General features: G+C 41.9%; 2 protein-coding genes across 3 annotated transcripts; one reads left to right on the top strand and one right to left on the bottom strand.

Moving 5' to 3' along the window:
* Positions 1-9202: 9202 nt before the first annotated feature.
* LOC311111637 (mediator of RNA polymerase II transcription subunit 18-like) lies at positions 9203-11207 on the bottom strand. 2 transcript variants are annotated; one of them, XM_084154412.1, is made up of 3 exons: positions 10929-11207; positions 10533-10629; positions 9203-10164 (listed from the first exon to the last, which is right to left on the bottom strand). In XM_084154412.1, exons 2-3 carry the CDS (start codon positions 10603-10605, stop codon positions 9611-9613), a joined length of 627 nt encoding a protein of 208 aa, XP_084010538.1. In that variant the 5' UTR covers positions 10606-10629; positions 10929-11207; the 3' UTR covers positions 9203-9610. The 2 variants fall into 2 exon arrangements, with proteins under 2 accessions (XP_084010538.1, XP_084010539.1); XM_084154413.1 differs by lacking the exon at positions 10929-11207 and adding an exon at positions 10733-10816.
* A 3594-nt stretch (positions 11208-14801) lies between these two features.
* On the top strand, positions 14802-24957 carry LOC311120905 (cytochrome P450 4B1-like). Its single transcript, XM_084157905.1, has 12 exons — positions 14802-15069; positions 15233-15377; positions 15484-15528; positions 15817-15944; positions 16221-16357; positions 16763-16917; positions 17519-17625; positions 18028-18218; positions 20678-20811; positions 21573-21637; positions 22113-22195; positions 24347-24957. Exons 1-12 carry the CDS (start codon positions 14878-14880, stop codon positions 24522-24524), a joined length of 1560 nt encoding a protein of 519 aa, XP_084014031.1. The 5' UTR covers positions 14802-14877; the 3' UTR covers positions 24525-24957.
* Positions 24958-25296: the final 339 nt, after the last annotated feature.

Here is a 25296-nt window from a genome sequence, read left to right as displayed (position 1 = left end):
GTTTGACCCATGTGTGCGTAACTACCAGATTGCTACATTGACCTAGGGGATTCCGCCCACGCCTCACTGCATGGCGCCGCCTCCTCGTGTCAAATTGACAGCTGGGCGGGCGCATCGCTCAGGTGCTTAGACGCGATTGGCTACCGCGTTTCAGACCACGTTGTCCATTGGCTGATTATATGACATAAGGGGTTAATTCAGATGAATACTGTAGTCAATTTAGTATGCTTTATTTGACTGAGAATTTATAATTTTATTGACAGTAGTAGTCAAGGGTGAACAAAACCAAAAAGAGTCATCACAGACTTGGGGTATTTACATCATGAGTAATCCTGACAGTCAAGGTAATAGAGAAATACGAGAGACAATGGGAATTAATACCAGGGTAACTCAAAACATATGGAACAGTGGTTTTTGAAAAACAGACACTAGCCCTATAAACTACATAAAACTGCCTAACCCATAGTGCATTTATCAACCACACAGGAATGGAAAACATATACCCAATTGAGCAAGATATCTGACCCATACTGTACTTTTCACTAAATAAATAAAACTTGCTTTACAATTCCACAGTTATTACACACATGGACACATCTAATGTACTGTACATGGGTTGCTCATTAAGACAGTGTTCAGTAGAATACAGGATAGATTCAGGATTAGGGCAGTGACTTTAAAAAAAGCTGTTTTTAAATGTTTTTCATTCGTTAGGAATAAACTGTAATCTTCCATCTTGAAATTGTTTGGGATGTACCTGCAGACTGCAAGTTGGCTTGCTGCCCATTGCCTAGTGAAGTAACCAACCCAGGATCAGGTGAGTAGTTGGGCAATATCGTGGCCATTACGGAATGTCTGCACACACCAGTTATGAGATAGGTAGGCCTACACTACCAACCCACAGTCATTGCTACACACACACACACACACACAAATTACTTTACATTGCATCTATTTGTTCTGCAAAAGTGGGTGTCAATGTTCTACATCATGTTACCCATGATTGAAGGTTTTGGCAGAAGCTCTTGTTCTGAGGACAACACTGGATGGTGGATAGAATAGTATTGTTTACTTGAGGGACTGACAGCCCGTTGGGCAGCACACACAAAAAACAATGAGCGCTCACATATTCATTGAGTGATATAAGTGGCCACAAAGATCCCAACCCACAAAAACATATATTTAAAGTACAAGCTGAGACTGTCTACCAAGTCCCCACCCAGCACACCTACTACAGTAAGTACATTTAATGTAGCACAATATGCCTACAAAATGCAGACGTGTGGTGATGAGTAAAGTCACAGTTGTGAAATTGTACATGTCAAATTTAGCACATGCGTGAGGTGGAAGGATGTGTCAGTGTGTCATGGTATGACCAATAGATATCCCACATCCATTTAAACACAGTCATAATATTATGTTGCTAATATAGAGGAAAACCTCTGAACATAAAATATATTACATTATTAATTAACCCCCTAGAGTCTAAACTCTACTAAGCTAACATAAGGAATTGTTTTAAGATGGTCATACCAAGGATCATTTAGCCATTTCATTTTGAAACTTTTAGGTATAAAAACAAACATTATTTTTTTTAAATTGATGAAACATTGAATTTGGCCTTACTGCTGTTAGCCCATAAACCACATTGAATAACATATTCATACATGGAAAAACAGATACACAAATTTAATCAAAAGGAAGTTTGTTTTGAGATATATAAGAAGATCAGGAAATTATAATTTCACTATATTTAACCCCCTTTTCTTTGTTGACACTAAACTACTTCCATAAATGTTTTAAACTGGTACCAGTCTACCTTCAGATGAGTCTTGTGGGCGTCCCAGATCAAAACAACCATAGTTTTCGTGAGCGTCTCACCTTTCCATAAAGGGGTTATAATAGTTTGTAGCCCAAACCGTTCGGACGCTACATACGTTTTCGTGAGAAGAACGATTATCGGGATGTCTCCTGGTCTGACAAACACCGCTGTAGCTCTGCCACCTTTCACCGCCGATGATGAAGGCCGACATCAATGGATGTGGTGGATTGAGACACAGCCCATGCAGAAAACAGATACTGTATCTCTTGTTTAAACAGACAGATTTTTATGGGGATTTGTATTATTAATCTAGTTAAATTTTCCGCGAGGCGTGGACATCGACTCTTCACAGAAACTGAAAAGTTTCCAAGCTATGGAGTTTCGGCCAGCATTGCATAACATGTCTCACAACAAGCATACCTACGCAGACAGAGAACATATAAAAAAAATGATGAGAGACAGTGGACCGAATCCAGAGGCTTGGAAGAAGACCACACCTCAGGAGGGAGAGGGGAGGCGAGGAAGAGGTGGAGAGACAGAGGGAGGCCCTGTCAGTGTCAGGAGACGTAGCCTAGAGCCGAGAGTGTGTGTATGGCCCCTCCAGGCAGCCAGGGTACTTTACACTGGTCCCCATACCAGACATTCCAGAGGCAGGAGGCCTGGCTTCAGGCGCTCTCTGTGGCTGATCTTAGAACAGCCCGTTCAGCACAGCGAACCACTTCAGCCGCAAGCGGGGCAGCAGCAGGCTGGGCTGAGAGCTACTCCACAACAGCACAAGGCATGCTTTGTGCCTGTAAATTGGCACACAGAAGAATGGCTCAGTGGAATTTCATTCACGTACTAAACACAAAAAGGGTTCCCTCCCACTTCCCCACAGCCAAGACCCACCCTTCCTTCCTCCTCCCACCTCCAGTAACCTCACAACTTTACATAAGTGGGCCATGTACCCTCTGTTTCACTCTGGTGGTACTGGGATGAGTGGAAGACTGGAAGTTGGAGGAGCCACAAGGAGGCCCTGGGGAGACCAATGTCTGTCCTGGGAAAATGCCTCCCTCCTATTAAGTCCCAGTTCGCCTCCCTCACCAATCATATGGGCTCCCAATGACACAGGAAGGAGAGAGGCTCCTTTCCAAGTATCAAGAATGTTCCTGAGTATGCAAGTCCGGATTTCACCCCCTCCGTGGCACCGGCCCAACTTAAATACTTCCTGCCCCGGGCAAAGAGTCAGGCTTATCGTGGCACAGATTTTGGCACGGGCTCTATCTGGTATGAACATAATGTTCAGAGGCACAAAGATGAGTGGAGCCAAGAGGCTATAATTAAGACGGAATGCAGCGGAATGGAAAGGAGAGGAGAAAAAAAGTGGTGAGCAGGTAACAGCTTCTTTCCTCTGTTTCAAGGGCTCTGACAGGGAGAGGTTTAACTAATACGATACTGGCCCGCTTAATCCTATTTACAAGTTAAACACTGTCTGGATGATAAAAATCTCCTTGAAGATTCTCCTGTACTAGGCTGTTTCTTTGGGTGGCAGAAGATGGTAAGGTGGCATAGATGTGTGTTCTGGTTGTCAAATACATGACCATGGCATTGGGGAATATGCATTGATTTCACACTTATTAGAGCCATGGAGGGTGAGCTGAGGAGTGGAAAGGTCAGGCTAATGTCCATGCCCCTCTACAATGGGCATATAAGTACATTATCTGCAAGTACATTATCCTGACAATCCTCAATTAATACGATTAATATTTCTTAAAGGGGTAGTCTATGAAATGCCCATAACTTCTGCTGGGCCTAGATCACCATACATACGCTTTACTACTGACTGCACATGATGAACATTACTATTGACTGTGTGCAACCCAAGAGGTCATGCTACTGCATTTATCTCATTTTCTAATCTGATTTTTAGGAGGCACTCCGATATCTATTTTCTAAGAAACTGAGAGGCACCACCGCTTGGCCGATGCCTCCAGCAGTGAGTTAAATCACTCACTTGCACAAGAAGAAGCCATTGGTTGGCTAGATCCACAATGGCTGAGAGGGCCCGATGCCAAGCAGCTGATTAGCCTGGCTGGGCTCTCCAGGCAGCGCGAAGGAGAAGTACCCAGGGCGGGGGCGGGGGGGGCTCATGACCAAAGATCAGGCTACTAAACACAAGTTTAAGTGGAATAAAGCCAGCAGAATGTTGTGTATGATGGGCTGGACATAAACAGCCCTGGGCAAGAGGCATCTGCTTCTTTAATATATAATTCACTTTACAGGCAGCAAGAAACATCAGACTTCAGTCCTTAGGGCCATGAGTCTGGTTTTGGTTGTTGGTCAAAGCAGTAAGATGGGCTATGTCTCTATCTTGTACTTTTCATTGATAAATCAGCCACTATGGAATACTGTGCACATAAAAGGGCTGTATTTGAACAATTACAAACAGACAAAATGGAAGTGGAGACAGACATGTTGTAAGGCAGGCCGGAAGTGAGGGCAGGTGAGCCCATATTTAAATAAAGTAGTCCTCTCTTTACCAATGAGCTCGGCCTCGCCAACCGCAGCTCTGCAGAGTGATCACTAGCTGGCACAACCACAAAGTTATAAAATCAGATTTGAAACCTAACCTTAACCACACTGCTAGTAACCCTAATGCCTAACCCTAACCTTAAATTAAGACATTTTTTTTTGTTTTCATGAATTTTTACGATAGACAATTTAGACTTTGCAGCTGGCCCATCTAGCTGAAATCACTCAGTTCTGATTCATGACAATAAATGTCAAACTGCTCACCAACCCTGATATGCCAATAAATCAAGGAGTAGACAGACACCTGCTTCCCAGCCCCTCCTTTCAGACAGTCACCTCTTAACACACAGGGTCACTTGACATCGAACTGCCTGCTCAGTCAAAGCACGGATACTGCGAGATTTCACAATTTAGGGCATTATTCTACTTACCTACTTTTCCATTATCTGTCTCAATGGCACTGCCTGTGCGCTCACAGATGCCATAATGAGACAGATACAACTTTGCAATCTCTATACGACAACGGAGACTGAATAAGGAAGTGGATAGAATCTAATTTCTTATGATCAGTAAAAGTAACACATTTATAAAATATCGATGACTACAGTATGTTTGCTTTGTAAGATTATACATGACCAACCACCCAGCTTTGGAGTTGTTAGAATGTCTATTTCCCTGCTTTTGAGTGGAACTGGCTACTGTACCGGGAGAATTCCAGCAATTGCGCTAAGCTAATGATATGCAAACTGCATGGAGTACCTATGGGTAAGTACAAAAAGTGCATTCTGAAAGTATTCATACCCCTTGACTTTTTCCACATTTTATTAAATTACAGCCTTATTCTAAAATTGATTAAATTGGGGGGGGGGGGGGGGGGGTTCCCTCATCAATCTACACACAATACCCCATAATGACAAAGCAAAAATAGGTTTTTACAAATGTATAAAAAATAAAACGGAAATATCACATTTACATAAGTATTCAGACCCTTTACTCAGTACTTTGTTGAAGCACCTTTGGCAGCGGTTACAGCCTCAAGCCTTCTTGGGTATGACGCTACACACTTGGCACACCTGTATTTGGGGAGTTTCTACCATTCTTCTCTGCAGATCCTCTCAAGCTCTGTCAGGTTGGATGGGGAGTGTCGCTGCCAGGGGCGGTGTGTTCATTAGGGCGATATGGGCGACGCACTGCCAAACGGGAAAAGGAAGGGATTTTTTTCTAATCAATTATATCACGGCAACAGTAGTTATCAGTGTTCTAATCTAGACGTCTGATCTGCCACTAAATGTCCGATCAGGCTAAAGTCGTGCTTCAAATGCCCCCCCCCTTTTGGGGCGATTTCAGTCAGGTTGAAAATCGCCCCAGAAGTCTCTCATAGACTCTCATGTAAAACATTTTTTTTTCAAATATCAGAGCTTTCAATACAATCTCTATGGGTTTCTGAGGGCTTGCACTTACGCGCTTTCGTCATACGTAACATAACCATGAACGTAACTAAGAAAAGTGCGGGTAGCAGCGTCAATCAATTCACGTACTACTATCAAGATGGCTAACGTTCAGTGCAACTCGATTGTCTCTTTGAAAGAAGTTCACATCAAAGACCATTCAAAACGAGCTACTGGAGTGTATGCTAGCGGTCATGAGGGAACATATTGTGGAGGAGGTGAAGTCGGCGAACTTCGTAGCTATCCAAGCTGACGAGACCACGGACGTTTCTACACAGACACAGCTGGTGCTTGTGCTGAGGTACATAGATAGCAACCACAAAGTGCAGGAGCGCTTTTTTGAGTTCCTTCCCATCTCGGAATCAACCTCAGTCTCAATCGCCAGTGTGCTTTTGGAGAGACTGAACGGTATTTTTGCCGACGACGAGAAAGTCAAACTGTGGTGCACTGGCACTGTACCAGGTTCTCATGAGCTACAACCTCCAGGAGACGTTCTCTGAGACTGTGACTCTGTTGAACATCCTCATAACTACTCCAATGACAACAGCTGAAGCTGAGAGATGTTTCTCAACTTTGACACGAGTTAAGACATTCCTGCGAAATTCAATGGGCAGGAACGTCTGAATGCACTGGCCATGCTTTCCATGGAGAGGGAACTAGTCCTCAGCATGCCTGATTTCAATGAGAAAGTCATTGACCGCTTTGCTGCATTGAAAGAGAGAAGAGAACAGTTTCAGTACAAGTAATGTAGCCTCTCTCTCTCTTTGTCCCTCCCTGTCTGTCTCTTTAACACACACACGCCCAAATCAGTTCACAGTTGATGTTGTTTAAAATAGTTATTTTTCATTTAAAAAAAAGTAAAAAAAAGTAAATAATCTGTTCATGTTCATTTTTACAAATCTATACAATTGGCCAGAATATGGTTGTTCATATTTACAAATCTATACAATTGGCCAGAATATGGTTGTTCATTTTTACAAAGCCATACAGATAGCCGTGTTTACCTTTTCTAGAAATTATTTTCAAATTCTGTTTTCAGGCAAAATGTCTATCACTGTTCATTTTCACAAATATATACAAGAGGGCAGAATATGGAAGTCTATAAAAATGTCTTATTACCAATAACTTGCATCAATGTTTTCAGTAGCCTCTATCAAAAGCTCCTGCTTGCTTGTTGTGAATTATGCTCAGGTGCACATATTTCCAATTCAACCATGAGGCAAAAAATGTGGTAAAAGCTCTTGTTGATCCTGCAATCTGAACAAATACCAAGATGCTGTATTTTCAGCTGATATTTCATTTGTTTATGGAAATGCATATTGTTTATGCAGTGTTGAGGAATGTGAAAGAACACCCTTGATTATTTTTACTGTGATAACTTATTTTGCTTTTGTAAGCCAACACTTTTGAGATCAGTCAATAAATGCTTCTGGCATTGACTTATATGCTGCCCCTGTCTTCATGTTGTTGCTGGACATATCTTTTTGAAAATGTGTGTAGGTCACCTAAATCATCAGAAAAATTGCCCCCCCTGAGAATTTTTTCAGGAGCCGCCACTGGTCGCTGCACAGCTATTTTCAGGTCTCTTCAGAGATGTTTGGTCAGATTCAAGTCAAGGCTCTGGCTGGGCAACTCAAGGACATTCAGAGACCTGTCCCAAAGCCACTTCTGCGTTGTCTTGGCTGTGTGCTTGGGGTCATTGTCCTGTTGGAAGATTAACCTTTGCCCCAGTCTGAGGTCCTGAGTGCTCTGGAGCAGGTTTTCATCAATGATCTCTCTGTACTTCACTCCGTTCATCTTTCCTCGATCCTGACTAGTCTCCCAGTCCCTGCCGCTGAAAAACATCCCCACAGGATAATGCTGCCACCACCATGCTTCACCGAAGGGATGGTGCCAGGTTTCCTCCAGACATGACGCTTGGCATTCAGGCCAAAGAGTTCAATCTTGGCTTCATCAGACCAGAGAATGTTGTTTCTCATGGTCTGAGAGTCCAAGCGGGCTGTCATGTGCCTTTTACTAAGGAGTGGCTTCCGTCTGGCCACTCTACCATAAAGGCCTGATTGGTGGAGTGTTGCAGAGATGGTTGTCCTTCTGGAAGGTACTCCCATCTCCACAGAGGAACTCTGGAGCTCTGTCTGAGTGACCGTCGGGTTCTTGGTCACCTTCCTGACCAAGGCCCTTCTGCCCCAAATGCTCAGATTGGCCAGCTTTAGGAAGAGTTTTGGTGGTTCCAAACTTCTTCCATTTAAGAATGGAGGAGGCCACTGTGTTCTTGGGGACCTTCAATGCTGCAGAAATGTTTTGGTACCCTTCCCCAAATCTGTGCCTCGACACAATCCGGTCTCGGAGCTCTACGGACAATTCCTTCCACCTCATGGCTTGGGATCTTATATAGACAGGTGTGTGCCTTTCCAAATCATGTCCAATCAATTGAATTTCCCACAGGTGGACTAATCAATTTGTAGAAACATCAAGGATGATAAATGGAAACAGGATGGACCGGAGCTCAATTTCAAGTCTCATAGCAAAGGGTCTGAAAACTTATGTAAACAAGGATAAGGCTGTAACGTAACAAAATGTGAAAAAGTGAAGGGGTCTGAATACTTTCCGAATGCACTGTATATGGGAGGGCATCAGAGGAAAACAAGAATGGACATGACACAATGGAGACAAGACCATTTTGACTGTAGATTAAACAACCTGAGGCCTCAAGTCTTATATATATATATATATATATATATATATAAGAGCCTCCCTCCGCTCAGGTTGCCATAGAGGTACTAATGGGTTAAGAGAAATGAGAGGGGAAGGGAAATCAATGCTTTTGTGAGAGGAAGAAAGGGAAAGCTTTCACAAGTATACGTATAATTAAGCAATTAAAAAAGCTAATTAGAGTTGGGGGATGAGATGTGCAGATCTCGTGGCTAATTATTACCATGGCAACCACGGCTTATGTGTCGATGATCCGAGGTGCCGATATAACTGGCTCTAACTAGAAAGGCCGGGTTTTTACAAATAGAGTAGGAGAGCTCCCTAGTGGTAAACAATGGAAATGGCACCTGTCAACAGTGTCACATTTAGAAGACAAACATTGGGGAATGTTGCAGATAGAAATGTTATTAGAGCTGGAATGATGGGGCGGCAGGTATGGGCGTTGGGCCAGTAACCGAAAGGTCACTGGTTTGATTCCCCGAGCCGGTGGAAAATCTGTCGATGTGTCCTTAAGCAAGGCATACCCAATTTCTCCTGTAAGTCACTCTGGATAAGAGCGTCTGCTAAATGACTTAAATGTAATGATTCATTATTCTACATGTCAGAATATGTAGATTAGAACAAACTGGCCTGTCTGAACATTCCACAATGTTGTGTCCTGCTGCCCGCACACCTGTTGAGTGCTGAAAACCAAGAGGACACATTTGAGTTGAGAAAAATAATGTTTAATAAACATTATAGCTCTGAGCATTTCTTGAAACATCAGCATCATACGAAACCAATGTTCTAAGAGTTCAGCACTGTGAATAGAAACATTGTTATTTATTGACTCATTCAAAGCCTCATTTGTCACATCATCAATGTGTCATAAACCTCCTGTAAAGTCCTTTTCAAACACCACTAACATCCTAATGGCAGATGGTCCTTCTCCAAATGTACGAGATACACATCAAGATTGTGAGATCTAGAGTTCATTCACAGAGACAAAGGACTGTGGGAAAGCTCTTTCTTACAGGAATCATATAAAAATAAGTCCCATGTAATTAATAAGTCCCATTAATAAAAACTCCACTTTGTCCATGACAGCCAACAGAGGCTCATCATAACACACCCTTTCTTACATGTGTCTCTTGGGGTCAATCTTCTCCAGGTGAACCAGGGGCTTGAGCTGCTCAGCGAAGCTGCGCATGTCCTCCGACATGGTATCCTGGCCCGCGGGGGCCAACACACTGAGCTCCACCAGGTAGGAGAGTGACAGCGGCTCAGTGTTCTCTGTATTCCCGGGGACCAGGATGCGTGACAGTTTACTCACCACCACTTTGAGCACGCCTCTGCGGAAAATGTGGCCCTTGGCTACGAACTCGTGGTCCATGCGGAAGCCCATCTCGTTGAGGAAGTCGGGCAGGCTGTGTGAGGCAGCCACATCCACACAGTTGCGAACCAGGGCGTGGCGGGACTTGTCGCCCACCTCCGGCTGGCCCAGGTAGCGCAGGTGCCAGGGCACCGTGGGGTGGGAGAGGGAGCGGCGGGCACGTAGCAGAAACGGGTTGCCCTGCTGGCCCTTCAGGAGGTAGACCAGCTCATGGTCGGCGAACGTCTCAGGTTCCATGTTGTCACAAAGGCCCCGGAGGCGGTGCAATAGGCTTTCGAGGGCCTGGTCCAAGATGCTGCCTGAGTGGCGACATGACAGAACGGTGTCAGCAATATTACATTTACAAGCGTAGCTTGAATCAGAGTAACTTGCCGTTTTGACTTTTTACAGTGAATTGAAATGCCAATTCAAAAATGTAAAAGGCCTCCATGAAAATAGACAGCACTTTTCAATTACTATATCGCAACTAACTGATACTGACTTGACCAAGCCACAGCACAGGGGCTGGTATAGGGTCTTCAGCTGAACATATTTACATTGAATATGATCAGGATATCTTTTCAAGACCCCTACAAGATACCCAACCACACTTCAAACACCCAAATACAGAATACCAAATTGGTACGCTGTACTGGAGACGCTAGCATCTCGACCTTGGCAGACTCACCTTGCAGCAGGTACTCCATCATGTTGATTGTGCCCCCCGTGATGGGCAGCACTGAGACTGGTGGGGCCTCCATCACTCGTCAGTGTCAGAGAGGTAGCTAGAGCAATGGGAAAAATTAAAACACCTCAATCAATTCGTGTTACATAGACTAACGTTATGACTATAAACATAATTTCTTCATGAATGCATCTCTAACCTACCCAATTTTCCTGACTGGCTAAGCTAGCAGGCTAGTTAGATCTAGTTTAAAAACGGACAGTAACGTTAGCTGATTTCATTCAAACAAATAGTTAGCTAGCCAGTTAGCTAGCTAGCCAAATAAGCTACAGAAAAAGGCCAACAACTCACCGATAAGAAAAGGTTACTGAAAAATAATGCAAAATGCACTAAACGTACCTTATGTATGGCGGCTTGGACTGCCGCGTATCTGATTCTTCCTTCCCAAACTGCCACTGGCACTGCAGCAAGCAACTCAAGCTAACTTGCAATCATAGCGAAATAAGGTTAAATTGAAGCTAGGTTGCGAGGCAGCTACAAATAAACGTTTTCAACTTTCAAAAGCAACAGCTACACAAATGCCACTTTTCAGCAGTGAGAGAATGGCTAGAGTTGAGCCCGTGGGATGGGAGAGGAATAGCTTGCTAGCTATCTAGCGTTTCACCCAGATCCGCGCATTGCGCAACGGTTTGGAGCTTGGGGCATTCAAGAACGGAAACGTTGTAGAGTGTTCTGAAAGCAACTCGGTGGATCGATTTTGAGTTCAAAATGTCACATTTCAGCAACTTGTTTACAAGTATGTCACAAATGACATGTATAGACATCTAAATACACAGGCTTTATGCTTTTTGAGATAAAAACCAGGCTTTCATCCTTTTCTTTTTACAGTGATTTAAGGTTAAAAGTACAGAAGTGCTTGACACAGTGCAATACCAATTTGAAATACAAACAAAAGGTTATGCCATAATGTGATTATATTACTTTTTGACATAGAATATAAAACCAACCAATTCAAAGCCTACAAATCATTCCCAACAACAACAGTAGGCCTTTTTGGCATTATGTGTGCCTGAGCAAAATGGACAAATTTGATTTAGGCTATTACTCCTCTCATCAGTGTCATTCTTAGTTCCTAGACCCTGATATGACTATACACACACTCATTGTCATTTCTGATGTAATCTCTCTGTTGGAGTCTCCTGATAACCAAGGATGAATAAACAAGTGTAGTTTCTTCCTCCTGTTGAAAGGAGATGCATAGATTTATGTGCATAATACTATACTGCTGTGCAACTAATCATCATCATCATCATCATCATCATCATCGTTTTAACAACAGTGAGAGTAGTAATGTAGGCTAGATAAGATAACTTACAAAGCTGGTCCCCTGGCCACCAAAGATAAGTTGATTGGCAGAAGCTTAAACATTTGAACAAACAGACATACATTATTTTAAAAAGCATTCCCATTAAAACAGATAGGGCCTCAAACTGCATACCATCTCCAAACAATTGTATTAATCTTGTGATCTTCCCATCTTCAAAGATAACAATACGGAATATTTCTCCAACCTGCTAGTATTCTCCATTTGAAATGGCATGATATAAACAGTGCCAGTGCAACAAGGAAAAGGCACACAGCTGCAGAGACTCCAGCTACTGTTGATGCCAGACATTGAGTTTCTCGGTTATCTGGAGGAGTAGGCCCATTGTCTGTAAAATATATCTGGAGGAGTAGGCCCATTGTCTGTAAAAAAGGCAACAGTGTTGTGTAGTGTTACTACAGAAAACGCTGGTAGTGAAGTATCTCACAATCCTGTTGATGTTAGAGAACATGTGGAAAGTCAGTGAGAACTACTCAACACTTTTGGGTCTCACCTATGCTTTTGTTGGTGGTGTTGTTCAGAGCGGAGTCAAGTGCGTAATATGTGCTGGTAATCACATTCTTAGTTACTTCATGCATAAAACCACTACCTGTCATAGTCGTTATTACTGGCATGTGAGATTCTAAATAAAGAGATAGATGGTTAGGGTGAGCTGTAAACTAATGTAGTGTAGACAATCTACTTGCAAATTATCTCCGATTATAATAGGCTGACTAACCTTTTTCAAGAACCACTGAAGTGGACAATCCATATGTCATCTTGTCATTTGTATACAATTCACATGAGTATATTCCTTGATCCTTCTCTGTAAAAGGGCTGATTACCAGTGAACGATTCCTTAAAACACTCTTTCTATGCCATAAATATTGGGAAAGCATATGTAGGCCACTTTTATCCTCATGAAAAATCTGGGTGCGGCGCTGACCAGCATTGTTTGTACTGTAAAACCAGCTAAAAGAGTCTCAATGATTTTCATTACTCATGCAGGGTATCAACAATTTTCTCCCAAGTGGTATGCGAAGAGGACTTGAAGATTCTACAACAGATTGATAAAAACAATAAGTACAATAGCATTACATGAAAGTATTGTTTATAAAGTGTTTATAAAAGGTTTATATGTAAGGAATGGATGAATAAATTATGGATTGATGATTGAAATAGTAATCAATTTCTCTTATGCCTATAGAAAACAATAACAACATGTTAATTCAGCTTCATCAATAGCCTAAACAAATCTGTCATTAATGTCTGTGGAATGCGGTAGGCCAGAGTCAAGCGCAGGACACAGAATTAAATGAAAATCTACTTTACTGAATAGTAAAGAAACAAGCAAAACCTCCAAACACAGGGAGGAGCAAACCCGCTCACAAACGACACTCGTAACAAGTAACAAACACGCACAACACACAGTGGGGGCGAACAGGTTAAATAGGGAATGACATAATACTATAATGGGAAACAGGTGCGCAACACTAGACAACAATCAGGTGAACATAGAAACATAAAACATAGATCGGCAGCAGCTAGAATCCCGGTGACGACGAACGCCGTAGCCTGCCCGAACCAGAAGGAAGGGCAGTCTCGGCAGAATCCGTGACACAAATCACACAATGCATGTCCTATTTGATTAAACTGATTAGCAGGTTTTCAACTTCCAGAGAGACGTTTGAATATTGAAATGTAATCCAATCAATGAGTAATCTAAAACATATATTTTTACGTTTCTGTGGTACATCTGTATACTAATTGTTTGGCTGTAATAGTGTACAATAAGGTTAAACACTGTATAGCCTTATGAATTTTCAATAAAGGCCAATACATATGTGAGAATTTTAACCCCCAGGTAGTTTCACTCAGCTAATTATTGAGCGATATTAATGTTTTTGTAAATTACAGACACTTACCTGATGTTGGAAATGAGGCCCAAACCATAAATACTATAATTATGGCAGAGGTAGCGATCATGATTACAATAAACACCGTTGAGGCAGAGATTAGTCCCTACTTTAGCATTGTATTTAAAACAGCCACAAATAATCCGCTCTAAAATGTGTAGGCTACAGGCCTAAACCGAAACTGCCACTTAATGTTTGTAATTTAAAGCTATAGGAAATTAAGCAGAAGTTACCAATCACTAATCTAACAGTTGACTCAGTATGAAACATAAATAAGAAATAATGCTTTACATAAACATTTATCAACACCTCCCACACAGATGTTTCCTCAGAACCAATGGAATAGGCTGTGGTGTAGGTGTCAGTGACACAAAATGGGGTCCTTGACTAATGTGGTCTGTAGCTCCATTTTCCATCAGCGGGTTTGCATGCAGCTTCTTGCAAGGCGTTAACACCAAAGGCGAAAGCTGATGTGTTAATTGAGAGCATGTCATTAGTCACTAGGCTTATCAGCCTTCATTGGAAATGTTGGCTCCCTTGCGTTGCAATTGCTGTTAGATACAGTATGTTTCGGCCTAGATCTTTGCCGTTATGTTGTTATTCAGAGAGGGATAGCCAATCAAAGGGTTAACAGGAAGTCAACATGTGCTACCTGACTACAGTATATAATCTATAGTTATATTATAGTAGTGGTTGATGGCCAATGACCAACATTTGGTTGTATTTTGTCCAGCAGTGTCCTCCTCTTGGGGTTCCCCAAGGTTGTGTGTTCTCCTGATAATATAGAGCTATAATCAGTCATAATGACTGTCAGGGGGAAAAACATGATTCGGATATTTGCAGAGCTGAATATTTGAAGATATCAAGGATTTAAGAATAAACATTAATTAGATACATCAAGGTAAAGAATTGGTAGGCAGTGCTGTGTCTGCTCACAATTTGTCCCCAAATGACCTCAAACCACCCACCCTACTCTCTTCTGGTTCTCGCAGTTATGTCACTCACCAGACCGTGACCTTTTGTTGTAAAAGTTGTCAATGGTAGCCTCCGCAGTTAGACGTCCATTGCAATGGAGTTATTTGAAACGTTGAAAAAAGTGACGCTGGATTCCTATCGCATTCATCACTTGGTTGCAATATTTAGCTTGGTCTATGTTATTCTTAAAATCTCAAAACTTATTGTCAAAAGGAATGAATGGATTCGGGGGCTCGAGAAATTCCCAGGACCACCAAAACACTGGTTTTTCGGGCATGTCCGAGAGGTAGGTTAAAATAAGAATTTATTGAACGTGCACATTGAGTGACTGCAAAATTGTTGCCTCCGTGTGCAACATTGTAGCATCAGCTTCAGAGGCAAGTTCGGCGTTATACTCGTGCATTTGCTGCTTTATAATATAAGTGCATGTTTTCTCGGTTGTCTTGCAGTTTAAAGAAGATGGGACCGATTTGGATAAAGTTGTACAATGGGGAGAATCGTACCCCCTTGCATTTCAAATGTGGTTTGGTCCATTTGTTTCCATCCTCAATATTCACCACCCAGATTATGTCAAAACCATCCTGGCATCAACAGGTTGGTCTCTTTGGAACGACAAGACTCACATCATTATTTTAACTAGTTGCATCTATTTAATGTCTATCTATGGAATCTCACTACCTGTTTCACTCTTTCTTAATAGAGCCCAAAGATGACCTTTCATATAGATTTCTTATTCCATGGATAGGTAAGGTTGCATTGTCTTTGCCATAATCACATATGCTACAAATATTGAACCAACAAAATGAGATTCTATATATTTAACTGCAGATATTTTAAGAATACATGTATACATTTTCTTATATTCATCCTTTTGGATATGATGGGTGCAGTTCCGGTTTTCAATAACATTATGACCCATGCCACTTAGGCAATTATTATGGTTATAATGTATATTCTTTAGTTCTATTATTTTGCATGAACCTACAACATATGCGTTTCTCAGGATGTGCTCTCTGTCTCTTTCTCTCTCTAGGGGATGGTTTACTGGTGTCTAAAGGTCAGAAATGGTTCCGCCACAGAAGACTCCTGACCCCTGGCTTCCATTACGATGTTTTAAAGCCCTATGTCAAACTGATGGCTGATTCTGCCAAAACTATGCTGGTGCGTTTTGCTAGCTCTACCAGAATGACTGTATAGGTTGACAACCATAGCCTATTTGGGGGGAATTTCTGGATACAAAAAAAGATAATTACATAAGAGTTAACGTTACATATTCTGCCAACTGTATTAGAATGCTGTATAGGTTGCCAACTGTATTTGGAGGGAAATTCTGCATGAACAAGCTAAATGGGTAATTTAATAAGGGAGTAATGTACTATTAGTATGTCACTGTCCATATTGTGCAAATTGACTATGTCTGTCCTCTTTCTGTTCCAGGACAAATGGGAGACTCACTCAAAATCTGACGAGTCATTTGAGTTATTTGAGCATGTGAGCCTCATGACACTGGACAGCATTATGAAGTGTGCCTTCAGCTCCAACACTAACTGCCAGACAGTGCGAGGGGGAGAGAGGTCAGTCAGTTAAAGGTTTTTAACCACTGCATCATCTGTTATTTCTGTTACATCTGCCCATGTTGAATATCCTGTCTTGTGTAAATGTTATATTAATTGTAAGCCCCAACCCAATACTACCGCTTTTCTTTCTTGTCCTTTAAATAGGGCCCAGGGCCCGTATTCACGAAGAGTTTCAGAGTACGACTGCTGATATTGGATCAGATTTTCCTTTTAGATCCCAATTAATATGATTATATATAGAGGGATCCTAGATCAACACTCCTATTCAGAGACTCTTTGTGAATATAGGCCCAGAGGTTTCCGGGCCAGATGACATGATCAGGAAAAACTCAGGGCCCTGCCAATAAGCAATGATTGAGCGGAAGTAACTTATACTTTTCTGTTGTTTTTCTCTCTTGTCAGTGGAACCAACTCGTACATCAAGGCTGTGTACGAGCTCAGTGATCTAGTGAGTGTCCGCTTACGGACCTTTCCCTACCACAGCGAGTGGATTTTCCAACTTAGCCCACATGGGTACAAATACAGGAAAGCATGCAATGTTGCACACAGTCATACAGGTGCGTTCTGTGAATGAAGGTTGAAATTATTATCTTAATCCCCTGCACCAGCAGGTCTCAGCCCTGAAAACATGTATATGTATGAATTTGACAAAGCAAATATACCCTGAAATAGCAGCATGTATGCATTCGCCTTGTGGAGTATGCATGTATGCATTTCCCATTGATTATACATCTTGTATTCATGTACAGCTATAGGATTAACCATGTGGTCCTCTGTAGCTCAATTGGTAGAGCATGGTGCTTGTAACGCCAGGGTAGTGGGTTTCGATCCCCGGGACCACCCATACGTAAAAAGCTATGCACACATGACTGTAAGTCGCTTTGGATAAAAGCGTCTGCTAAATGGCATATTATATTATATTATAGATGTTATAACCATGTCATAAGAATGAGCTATGCTGCTGCTGCTATGTCTGATGCTCTCCCATGATGTGTTTCTAGGGAGTTTTTCCTAGCCACCGTGCTTCTACATCTGCATTGCTTGCTGTTTGGTGTTTTAGGCTGGGTTTCTGTAGAGCACTTTGTGACATCTGCTGATGTAAAAAGGGCTTTATAAATACATTTGATTGAACATTTGATTAATGACCTCTGCTTGTAGAGGAAATCATACGAAAGCGAAAAGAAGCCTTGAAGGACGAAAAGGAACTGGGCAGGATACAGGCTAAGAGAAACCTGGACTTTCTGGATATACTGCTCTGCGCGCGAGTACGTCACACCTCCACTATTATCCACGATTATGCCATTTATGCAATCATCTAACCAGGTCATTAGTTAAAACGGCTACATTGGCGATTATATAGTATGTCATTGAATGAAGCCAAATCGAAAAGAAACTTGTAGAATTTATTTTCTATTCAGTATATTCTCTCTCCATGTAACTGGCAACACTATAGCCTGAGTGCCAGTTTGTTTGTGCTATCCAACTCCTTGTCAGTCATTGTTATGCCAAACACATGGCTTGGCTTGACAATGAGCAATGGAGTTGGCAAGAGCACAAACAGATGTGGGACCAGGCTAGTAACACTATAGGTGTGTAAGTTATACATTTTCCATAAAATGAAGCCAAACAAGGAACAACATGCTTGTTCCTTATGGTTTTCAATCCAGGACGAGGACCAGCAGGGCCTGTCGGATGAGGCTATCCGAGCGGAGGTGGACACCTTCATGTTCGAGGGCCACGACACTACTGCCAGTGGGATCTCCTGGACCCTGTACAGCCTGGCGTGCAACCCGGAGCACCAGCAGATCTGCAGGGACGAGGTCATCAGCGCCCTGGAGGGGAGGAACACCATGGAATGGTAGGTTCTACTGTTCAGGGTTCCGTATATACAGTGGGGGAAAAAAGTATTTAGTCAGCCACCAATTGTGCAAGTTCTCCCACTTAAAAATATGAGAGAAGCCTGTAATTTTCATCATAGGTACATGTCAACTATGACAGACAAATTGAGAAAAGAAAATCCAGAAAATCACATTGTAGGATTTTTAATGAATTTATTTGCAAATTATGGTGGAAAATAAGTATTTGGTCACCTACAAACAAGCAAGATTTCTGGCTCTCACAGACCTGTAACTTCTTCTTTAAGAGGCTCCTCTGTCCTCCACTCGTTACCTGTATTAATGGCACCTATTTGAACTTGTTATCAGTATAAAAGACACCTGTCCACAACCTCAAACAGTCACACTCCAAACTCCACTATGGCCAAGACCAAAGAGCTGTCAAAGGACACCAGAAACAAAATTGTAGACCTGCACCAGGCTGGGAAGACTGAATCTGCAATAGGTAAGCAGCTTGGTTTGAAGAAATCAACTGTGGGAGCAATTATTAGGAAATGGAAGACATACAAGACCACTGATAATCTCCCTCGATCTGGGGCTCCACGCAAGATCTCACCCCGTGGGGTCAAAATGATCACAAGAACGGTGAGCAAAAATCCCAGAACCACACAGGGGGACCTAGTGAATGACCTGCAGAGAGCTGGGACCAAAGTAACAAAGCCTACCATCAGTAACACACTACGCCGCCAGGGACTCAAATCCTGCAGTGCCCGACGTGTCCCCCTGCTTAAGCCAGTACATGTCCAGGCCCGTCTGAAGTTGGCTAGAGTGCATTTGGATGATCCATAAGAGGATTGGGAGAATGTCATATGGTCAGATGAAACCAAAATAGAACTTTTTGGTAAAAACTCAACTCGTCGTGTTTGGAGGACAAAGAATGCTGAGTTCCATCCAAAGAACACCATACCTACTGTGAAGCATGGGGGTGGAAACATCATGCTTTGGGGCTGTTTTTCTGCAAAGGGACCAGGACGACTGATCCGTGTAAAGGAAAGAATGAATGGGGCCATGTATCGTGAGATTTTGAGTGAAAACCTCCTTCCATCAGCAAGGACATTGAAGATGAAACGTGGCTGGGTCTTTCAGCATGACAATGATCCCAAACACACCGCCCGGGCAACGAAGGAGTGGCTTCGTAAGAAGCATTTCAAGGTCCTGGAGTGGCCTAGCCAGTCTCCAGATCTCAACCCCATAGAAAATCTTTGGAGGGAGTTGAAAGTCCGTGTTGCCCAGCGACAGCCCCAAAACATCACTGCTCTAGAAGAGATCTGCATGGAGGAATGGGCCAAAATACCAGCAACAGTGTGTAAAAACCTTGTGAAGACTTACAGAAAACGTTTGACCTGTGTCATTGCCAACAAAGGGTATATAACAAAGTATTGAAAAACTTTTGTTATTGACCAAATACTTATTTTCCACCATAATTTGCAAATAAATTCATTAAAAATCCATTTTTTTCTCATTTTGTCTGTCATAGTTGACGTGTACCTATGATGAAAATTACAGGCCTCTCTCATCTTTTTAAGTGGGAGAACTTGCACAATTGGTGGCTGACTAAATACTTTTTTTCCCCCCCACTGTATAAAGCGCCTCAGAGTAGGCACTCCTACTCTAAAATGCTTTATGAATACGAGCCCTGATTTACTGTCCCAATCATTATGTATGTTAGATATGCATTCATTTGGCTGGAGGAGAGTGACATGGAGTGGAAGGCTGCACTGTCCAAATGTATTGTTCAGAGATCATGCTGTGGGGTGTATGTTAGATATGCATTTAAGTTTCAAGTTTTTATTTGGTTATTTTACGGTCCGCAGTTTACCTGGTATTCAACTATTACATGGTAATAATAGCTATATATAAATTACTATTTTGTTACGTTGGGGATCATTTAACCTTTTACTGCAGTGGGCTAAATCAGGGTCACCCAGAATGATTATTGGTAGTCTTAAACAAATCTACTTTGAAACAAAAGTATACACCTCACACACATGGTTATGGGCTTAAAAAAAGAAGACACCTGTAACATGTCAGATACAGAGTTGAAATGTATTCAATTTTGAGTTTGCATCTCAACATTACACTTTATATACATCACAGAAGACTGAAATATAACAAAATTGTTTGACATAGAAACACCAGATTTTCGTCATTAAAAAAAAAGTGTTGAAAAATATGAATAACATTCCACCCATGAGGCCAAAGAGGGCGCTTTTGGTCATTGATTGCAGCTAAGGGCTACACAACCACCAATAGGCTCCATGTTTGGAACCAGTTACCAAAGCCGTTCCTTTATTTTAGATATAGTTAGAGTAAAGGAGGGGAAATCAGCCTGTATTTGCTCTTAGATTGGGAGCCACACAATACATTGCAACGTGTTTACTAAAAGAGAATTGATATAAAGAAAATGTTCTGTATTCTTTAGGGAAGATCTCAGTCAAATACCGTACACAACCATGTGTATAAAGGAATCCCTCCGCCTCTACCCTCCCGTACCCGGGATTTCCAGGAAGATAACCAAACCCATGACGTTCTTCGATGGGAGGACTGTGCCTGAAGGTAAATGTATACATTTTAAAAATGTTGCGTTGTGATGTACTGAAGGGGTAGTGGATCGGAATCAAACCCAAGCCGACACTGATAGGTATATTTACTGTAGGCTGTGGAACTAACCACTACACCAACCACCCCAGGCCATGCAGGGGACTTTTTAATTAATATTTTTAAAGGCACAATGGCATCTCTGTGCCTTAAGATGAGGCCGTAAGGGGTTGCAATGGAGTCCTCCCTAACCTTTGCCTCAGTCACCGGCTACACCAAAGTAAATATTAACTCATGTTTGTTTGTCTCCAGAGCCAGTTCTCCTTATTGCATTGTGATCATGTCACCAACTAGCTAGTATGTCGAGACTAACTGGAACTTCTTATAATCAATCAGTGTGTTTATTCATCTTTTTCATAAACAATGACATATTTTCTAGTGCCAGTTTCTTGGACACACATTAAGCCTAGTCCTGGACTAAGTAAAATGTTCATTGGAGGTCTAGGCTTAATCTGTGTCCTGGAAACTGGCCACTAGTATTATTTATATCAACTGAATTGGTGCTGTTGGAGCATTCTCACCATGTTCTTCTCATCGTGTTTATTACTGCCAAAAACAAACAAAAGTCTGTCCAGATAGTGTCTCTTTCTGCCTCAACAGATGGATCCTTTTGCAGCATGGACAATATTATCACTGTGTCCATAGGGAAAAAAACAGATGTCAAGCACTAACACTGTGTAACACTGTGGAAATATCATTGATCTATTTTCTCCCTCTAGGTTGTCTTGTTGGAACCAGCATTTATGGCATTCATAGGAACGCAACCGTTTGGGAGAACCCTAACGTAAGCACACCATCTTTATAAACACCATTTTCTCATGAACATTTCACTGGGTTAATATAATTCATGATTAGTAGTAGAAGAAATGCTAGCTTGAACAGCTGAACATGCGTCCTAAAATCATGTGTTTGTGGTCACAGAGGACAAGGTCTGGAGGAAACAACAAAAGGCTGTTGCTGACTTAGTTTGTAATGAAATCCTTGTGACCTAGCAGTAAGCCCATGGGTCTGATTTTGACTATTCTATCGCTATAGGATTCAGGGTATACACAATAGGGAACTGAAACCAGTTTCAAGGACCCTTTATACAAGCCTGGTGGCAGTTTGTTTGTGCTGTCTTGCCAACTCATATGGTCATGTTTGCAGTGACAATGAACAAGACAACACAAACAGATTTGGGACCAGCTGTCTACCTGTATACAGTCTTTTCCACTCTTTCTATTTACTATTTGTCTCTCTTCTGTTTTGTATTCTCGTAGGCATTCGACCCACTCCGATTTCTGCCTGAGAACTCTGCAAAAAGATCCCCCCATGCCTTTGTCCCCTTCTCTGCCGGCCCGAGGTTCGTTACCACACCAGCACCATGTAACTCAGACACTATTTAAGAGAGCAGCATTGGCAGCAGGGTTTGGTTCTCACATTACTAGTCTGGGACTAGGATGGAAGCATAGAGCTATTCATTTACCTGACTGGATTTTGAAGCCCTTGATGCCTGTGACCTAGATCCAACCTAACTATAATAACCCCCATTGTTGTGTCAGAGGGGGGTTGAACCTAGCATGGGTCCCAGATCTGTTTGCGCTGTCTTGTTTGGCATGACAATGACAGTAGGAGTTGGCAAAATAGCACAAACAGATCTGGGATCAGGCTAGATCCCATCCCCCTCTGACACAACAATACAGTGAGGGAACAAAGTATTTGATCCCCTGCTGATTTTGTACGTTTGCCCACTGACAAAGACATGATCAGTCTATAATTTTAATGGTAGGTTTATTTGAACAGTGAGAGACAGAATAACAACAAAAAATTCCAGAAAAACGCATGTCAAAAATGTTATAAATTGATTTGCATTTTAATGAGGGAAATAAGTATTTGACCCCTCTGCAAAACATGACTTAGTACTTGGTGGCAAAAACCCTTGTTGGCAATCACAGAGGTCAGACGTTTCTTGTAGTTGGCCACCAGGTTTGCACACATCTCAGGAGGGATTTTGACCCACTCCTCTTTGCAGATCTTCTCCAAGTCATTAAGGTTTCGAGGCTGACGTTTGGCAACTCTAACCTTCAGCTCCCTCCACAGATTTTCTATGGGATTAAGGTCTGGAGACTGGCTAGGCCACTCCAGGACCTTAATGTGCTTCTTCTTGAGCCACTCCTTTGTTGCCTTGGCCGTGTGTTTTGGGTCATTGTCATGCTGGAATAACCATCCACAACCCATTTTCAATGCCCTGGCTGAGGGAAGGAGGTTCTCACTCAAGATTTGACGGTACATGGCCCCGTCCATCGTCCCTTTGATGCGGTGAAGTTGTCCTGTCCCCTTAGCAGAAATACACAGCCAAAGCATAATGTTTCCACCAGTTGATGCCAAAGAGCTCAATTTTGGTCTCATCTGACCACAACACTTTCACCCAGTTCTCCTCTGAATCATTCAGATGTTCATTGGCAAACTTCAGACGGGCATGTATATGTGCTTTCTTGAGCAGGGGGACCTTGCAGGCGCTGCAGGATTTCAGTCCTTCACAGCGTAGTGTGTTACCAATTGTTTTCTTGGTGACTATGGTCCCAGCTGCCTTGAGATCATTGACAAGATCCTCCCGTGGAGTTCTGGGCTGATTCCTCACCGTTCTCATGATCATTGCAACTCCACGAGGTGAGATCTTGCATGGAGCCCCAGGGCGAGGGAGATTGACAGTTATTTTCTGTTTCTTCCATTTGCGAATAATTGCACCAACTGTTGTCACCTTCTCACCAAGCTGCTTGGCGATGGTCTTGTAGCCCATTCCAGCCTTGTGTAGGTCTACAATCTTGTCCCTGACATCCTTGGAGAGCTCTTTGGTCTTGGCCATGGTGGAGAGTTTGGAATCTGATTGATTAATTGCTTCTGTGGACAGGTGTCTTTTATACAGGTAACAAGCTGAGATTAGGAGCACTCCCTTTAAGAGTGTGCTCCTAATCTCAGCTCGTTACCTTTATAAAAGACACCTGGGAGCCAGAAATCTTTCTGATTGAGAGGGGGTCAAATACGTATTTCCCTCATTAAAATGCAAATCAATGTATAACATTTTTGACATGCGTTTGTCTTGATTATTTTGTTGTTATTCTGTCTCTCACTGTTCAAATAAACCTACCATTAACATTATAGACTGATCATTTCTTTGTCAGTGGGCAAACGTACAAAATCAGCAGGGGATCAAATACTTTTTTCCTACACTGTAGTTATTATAAGTCTGTAGAGTAGGCACAGGCTGAACTCACTTCAAAGAGCTGTAGGTTGTCTGTCTGATGATATGGTAATATTTAATTATGTAAAAGAGCTATAAACCTTTAATCATCTTACTGCATAACTTATTTATTACACAGGGTGAATGTATAGTAGTTCTACAACTAAATGCTTTCAAATGTATAGTCTACTGTGCAGGACTGGCATTGGTGATATGTACAAATAACACTTCACTTACTCATTATGTCGTCCATGTCCTCTTCTCCCTCTATAGAAACTGCATTGGGCAGAACTTTGCCATGAATGAGATGAAGGTGGTGGTGGCACAGACGCTGAGGCGATATCAGCTGACCGAGGACCCAATGAAGAAGCCAAAAATGATTCCAAGACTGGTGCTCCGCTCACTCAATGGGATCCATCTGAAAATCAAACCTGTCGATCTTGAACCATAAGGAATGTTATCGTTGCACTTGTATTATCAGACATAGGCTACTGTTTACGGATTGTTCATATAATTGTGTTTTTAACATGCTAATACGCCAGGAAATGGGAAATAAAACTAATGTTAGATTTAAGGAATATTTTTCAAATATTAACTTATCTCAAAACTGTATTCAGAATTTTAATTTAAATATCCATGTAAAGGGAATTTTATAGAATGTCTTATACAAAGATGAATTTAACACTAATTTGTAAACTACATTATGTTACTAATATTTTGCCAGTAACTAACTGCCTAAATGTTGTTAGTTTGTCCTTTTGACATATAGCCTATGGTAAGTCAGTGTCCCTTGTCAGTGATGTGACATTTTGAAAAGGAATAGACATAGGATTGAGTTTTTAATGTTATTCTCAGTATTTCAAATAAACGTGGCTTGCAAACCACTCAGGAAATTGTTGGTGTAATCCATTCATTTGCGTTCTCTCAAATCAGTGTATTTTCAAGACAGGTCGGTTGAGAGTGTACCTCTGTACCTGTAAGAATAATAAGAGGCCTTATAACATGATTTCTCTTTGTTGTTACCCATAACATATCCAAGCCTATATGGTTTACCTAGCAACAGTTTGTATTTCCAGCACGATACCCCATGTAACTTAAAACACTTCTTCCCTTGCTGCCACTTGACTCTACATAGCACTTAAAGAGATAGTTCACCCAGATTACAAAATTGGATATTTGTTTCCTTACCCTGTAAGCAGTCTATGGACAAGGTATGACAGCAA

Source organism: Coregonus lavaretus, assembly GCF_964263955.1.
Source record: "Coregonus lavaretus genome assembly, chromosome: 3".
Lineage (NCBI taxonomy): Eukaryota > Metazoa > Chordata > Actinopteri > Salmoniformes > Salmonidae > Coregonus > Coregonus lavaretus.
The sequence above is the reverse complement of the archived record's forward strand: the minus strand, read 5'-3'. Positions and strand labels throughout refer to the sequence as shown.

What these genes read in the sequence shown, in the direction of transcription:
- LOC311111637 (XM_084154412.1), bottom strand. Translation starts at nt 10,605, where the DNA reads ATGGAGGCCCCACCAGTCTCAGTGCTGCCCATCACGGGGGGCACAATC. An exon ending in GATGGAGTACCTGCTGCAAG is followed by an intron (nt 10,165 to 10,532) that starts GTGAGTCTGCCA and finishes GTCGCCACTCAG; the next exon opens with GCAGCATCTTGGACCAGGCC.
- LOC311120905 (XM_084157905.1), top strand. Translation starts at nt 14,878, where the DNA reads ATGGAGTTATTTGAAACGTTGAAAAAAGTGACGCTGGATTCCTATCGC. An exon ending in ACAGTGCGAGGGGGAGAGAG is followed by an intron (nt 16,358 to 16,762) that starts GTCAGTCAGTTA and finishes CTCTCTTGTCAG; the next exon opens with TGGAACCAACTCGTACATCA. An exon ending in CCGTTTGGGAGAACCCTAAC is followed by an intron (nt 21,638 to 22,112) that starts GTAAGCACACCA and finishes GTATTCTCGTAG; the next exon opens with GCATTCGACCCACTCCGATT.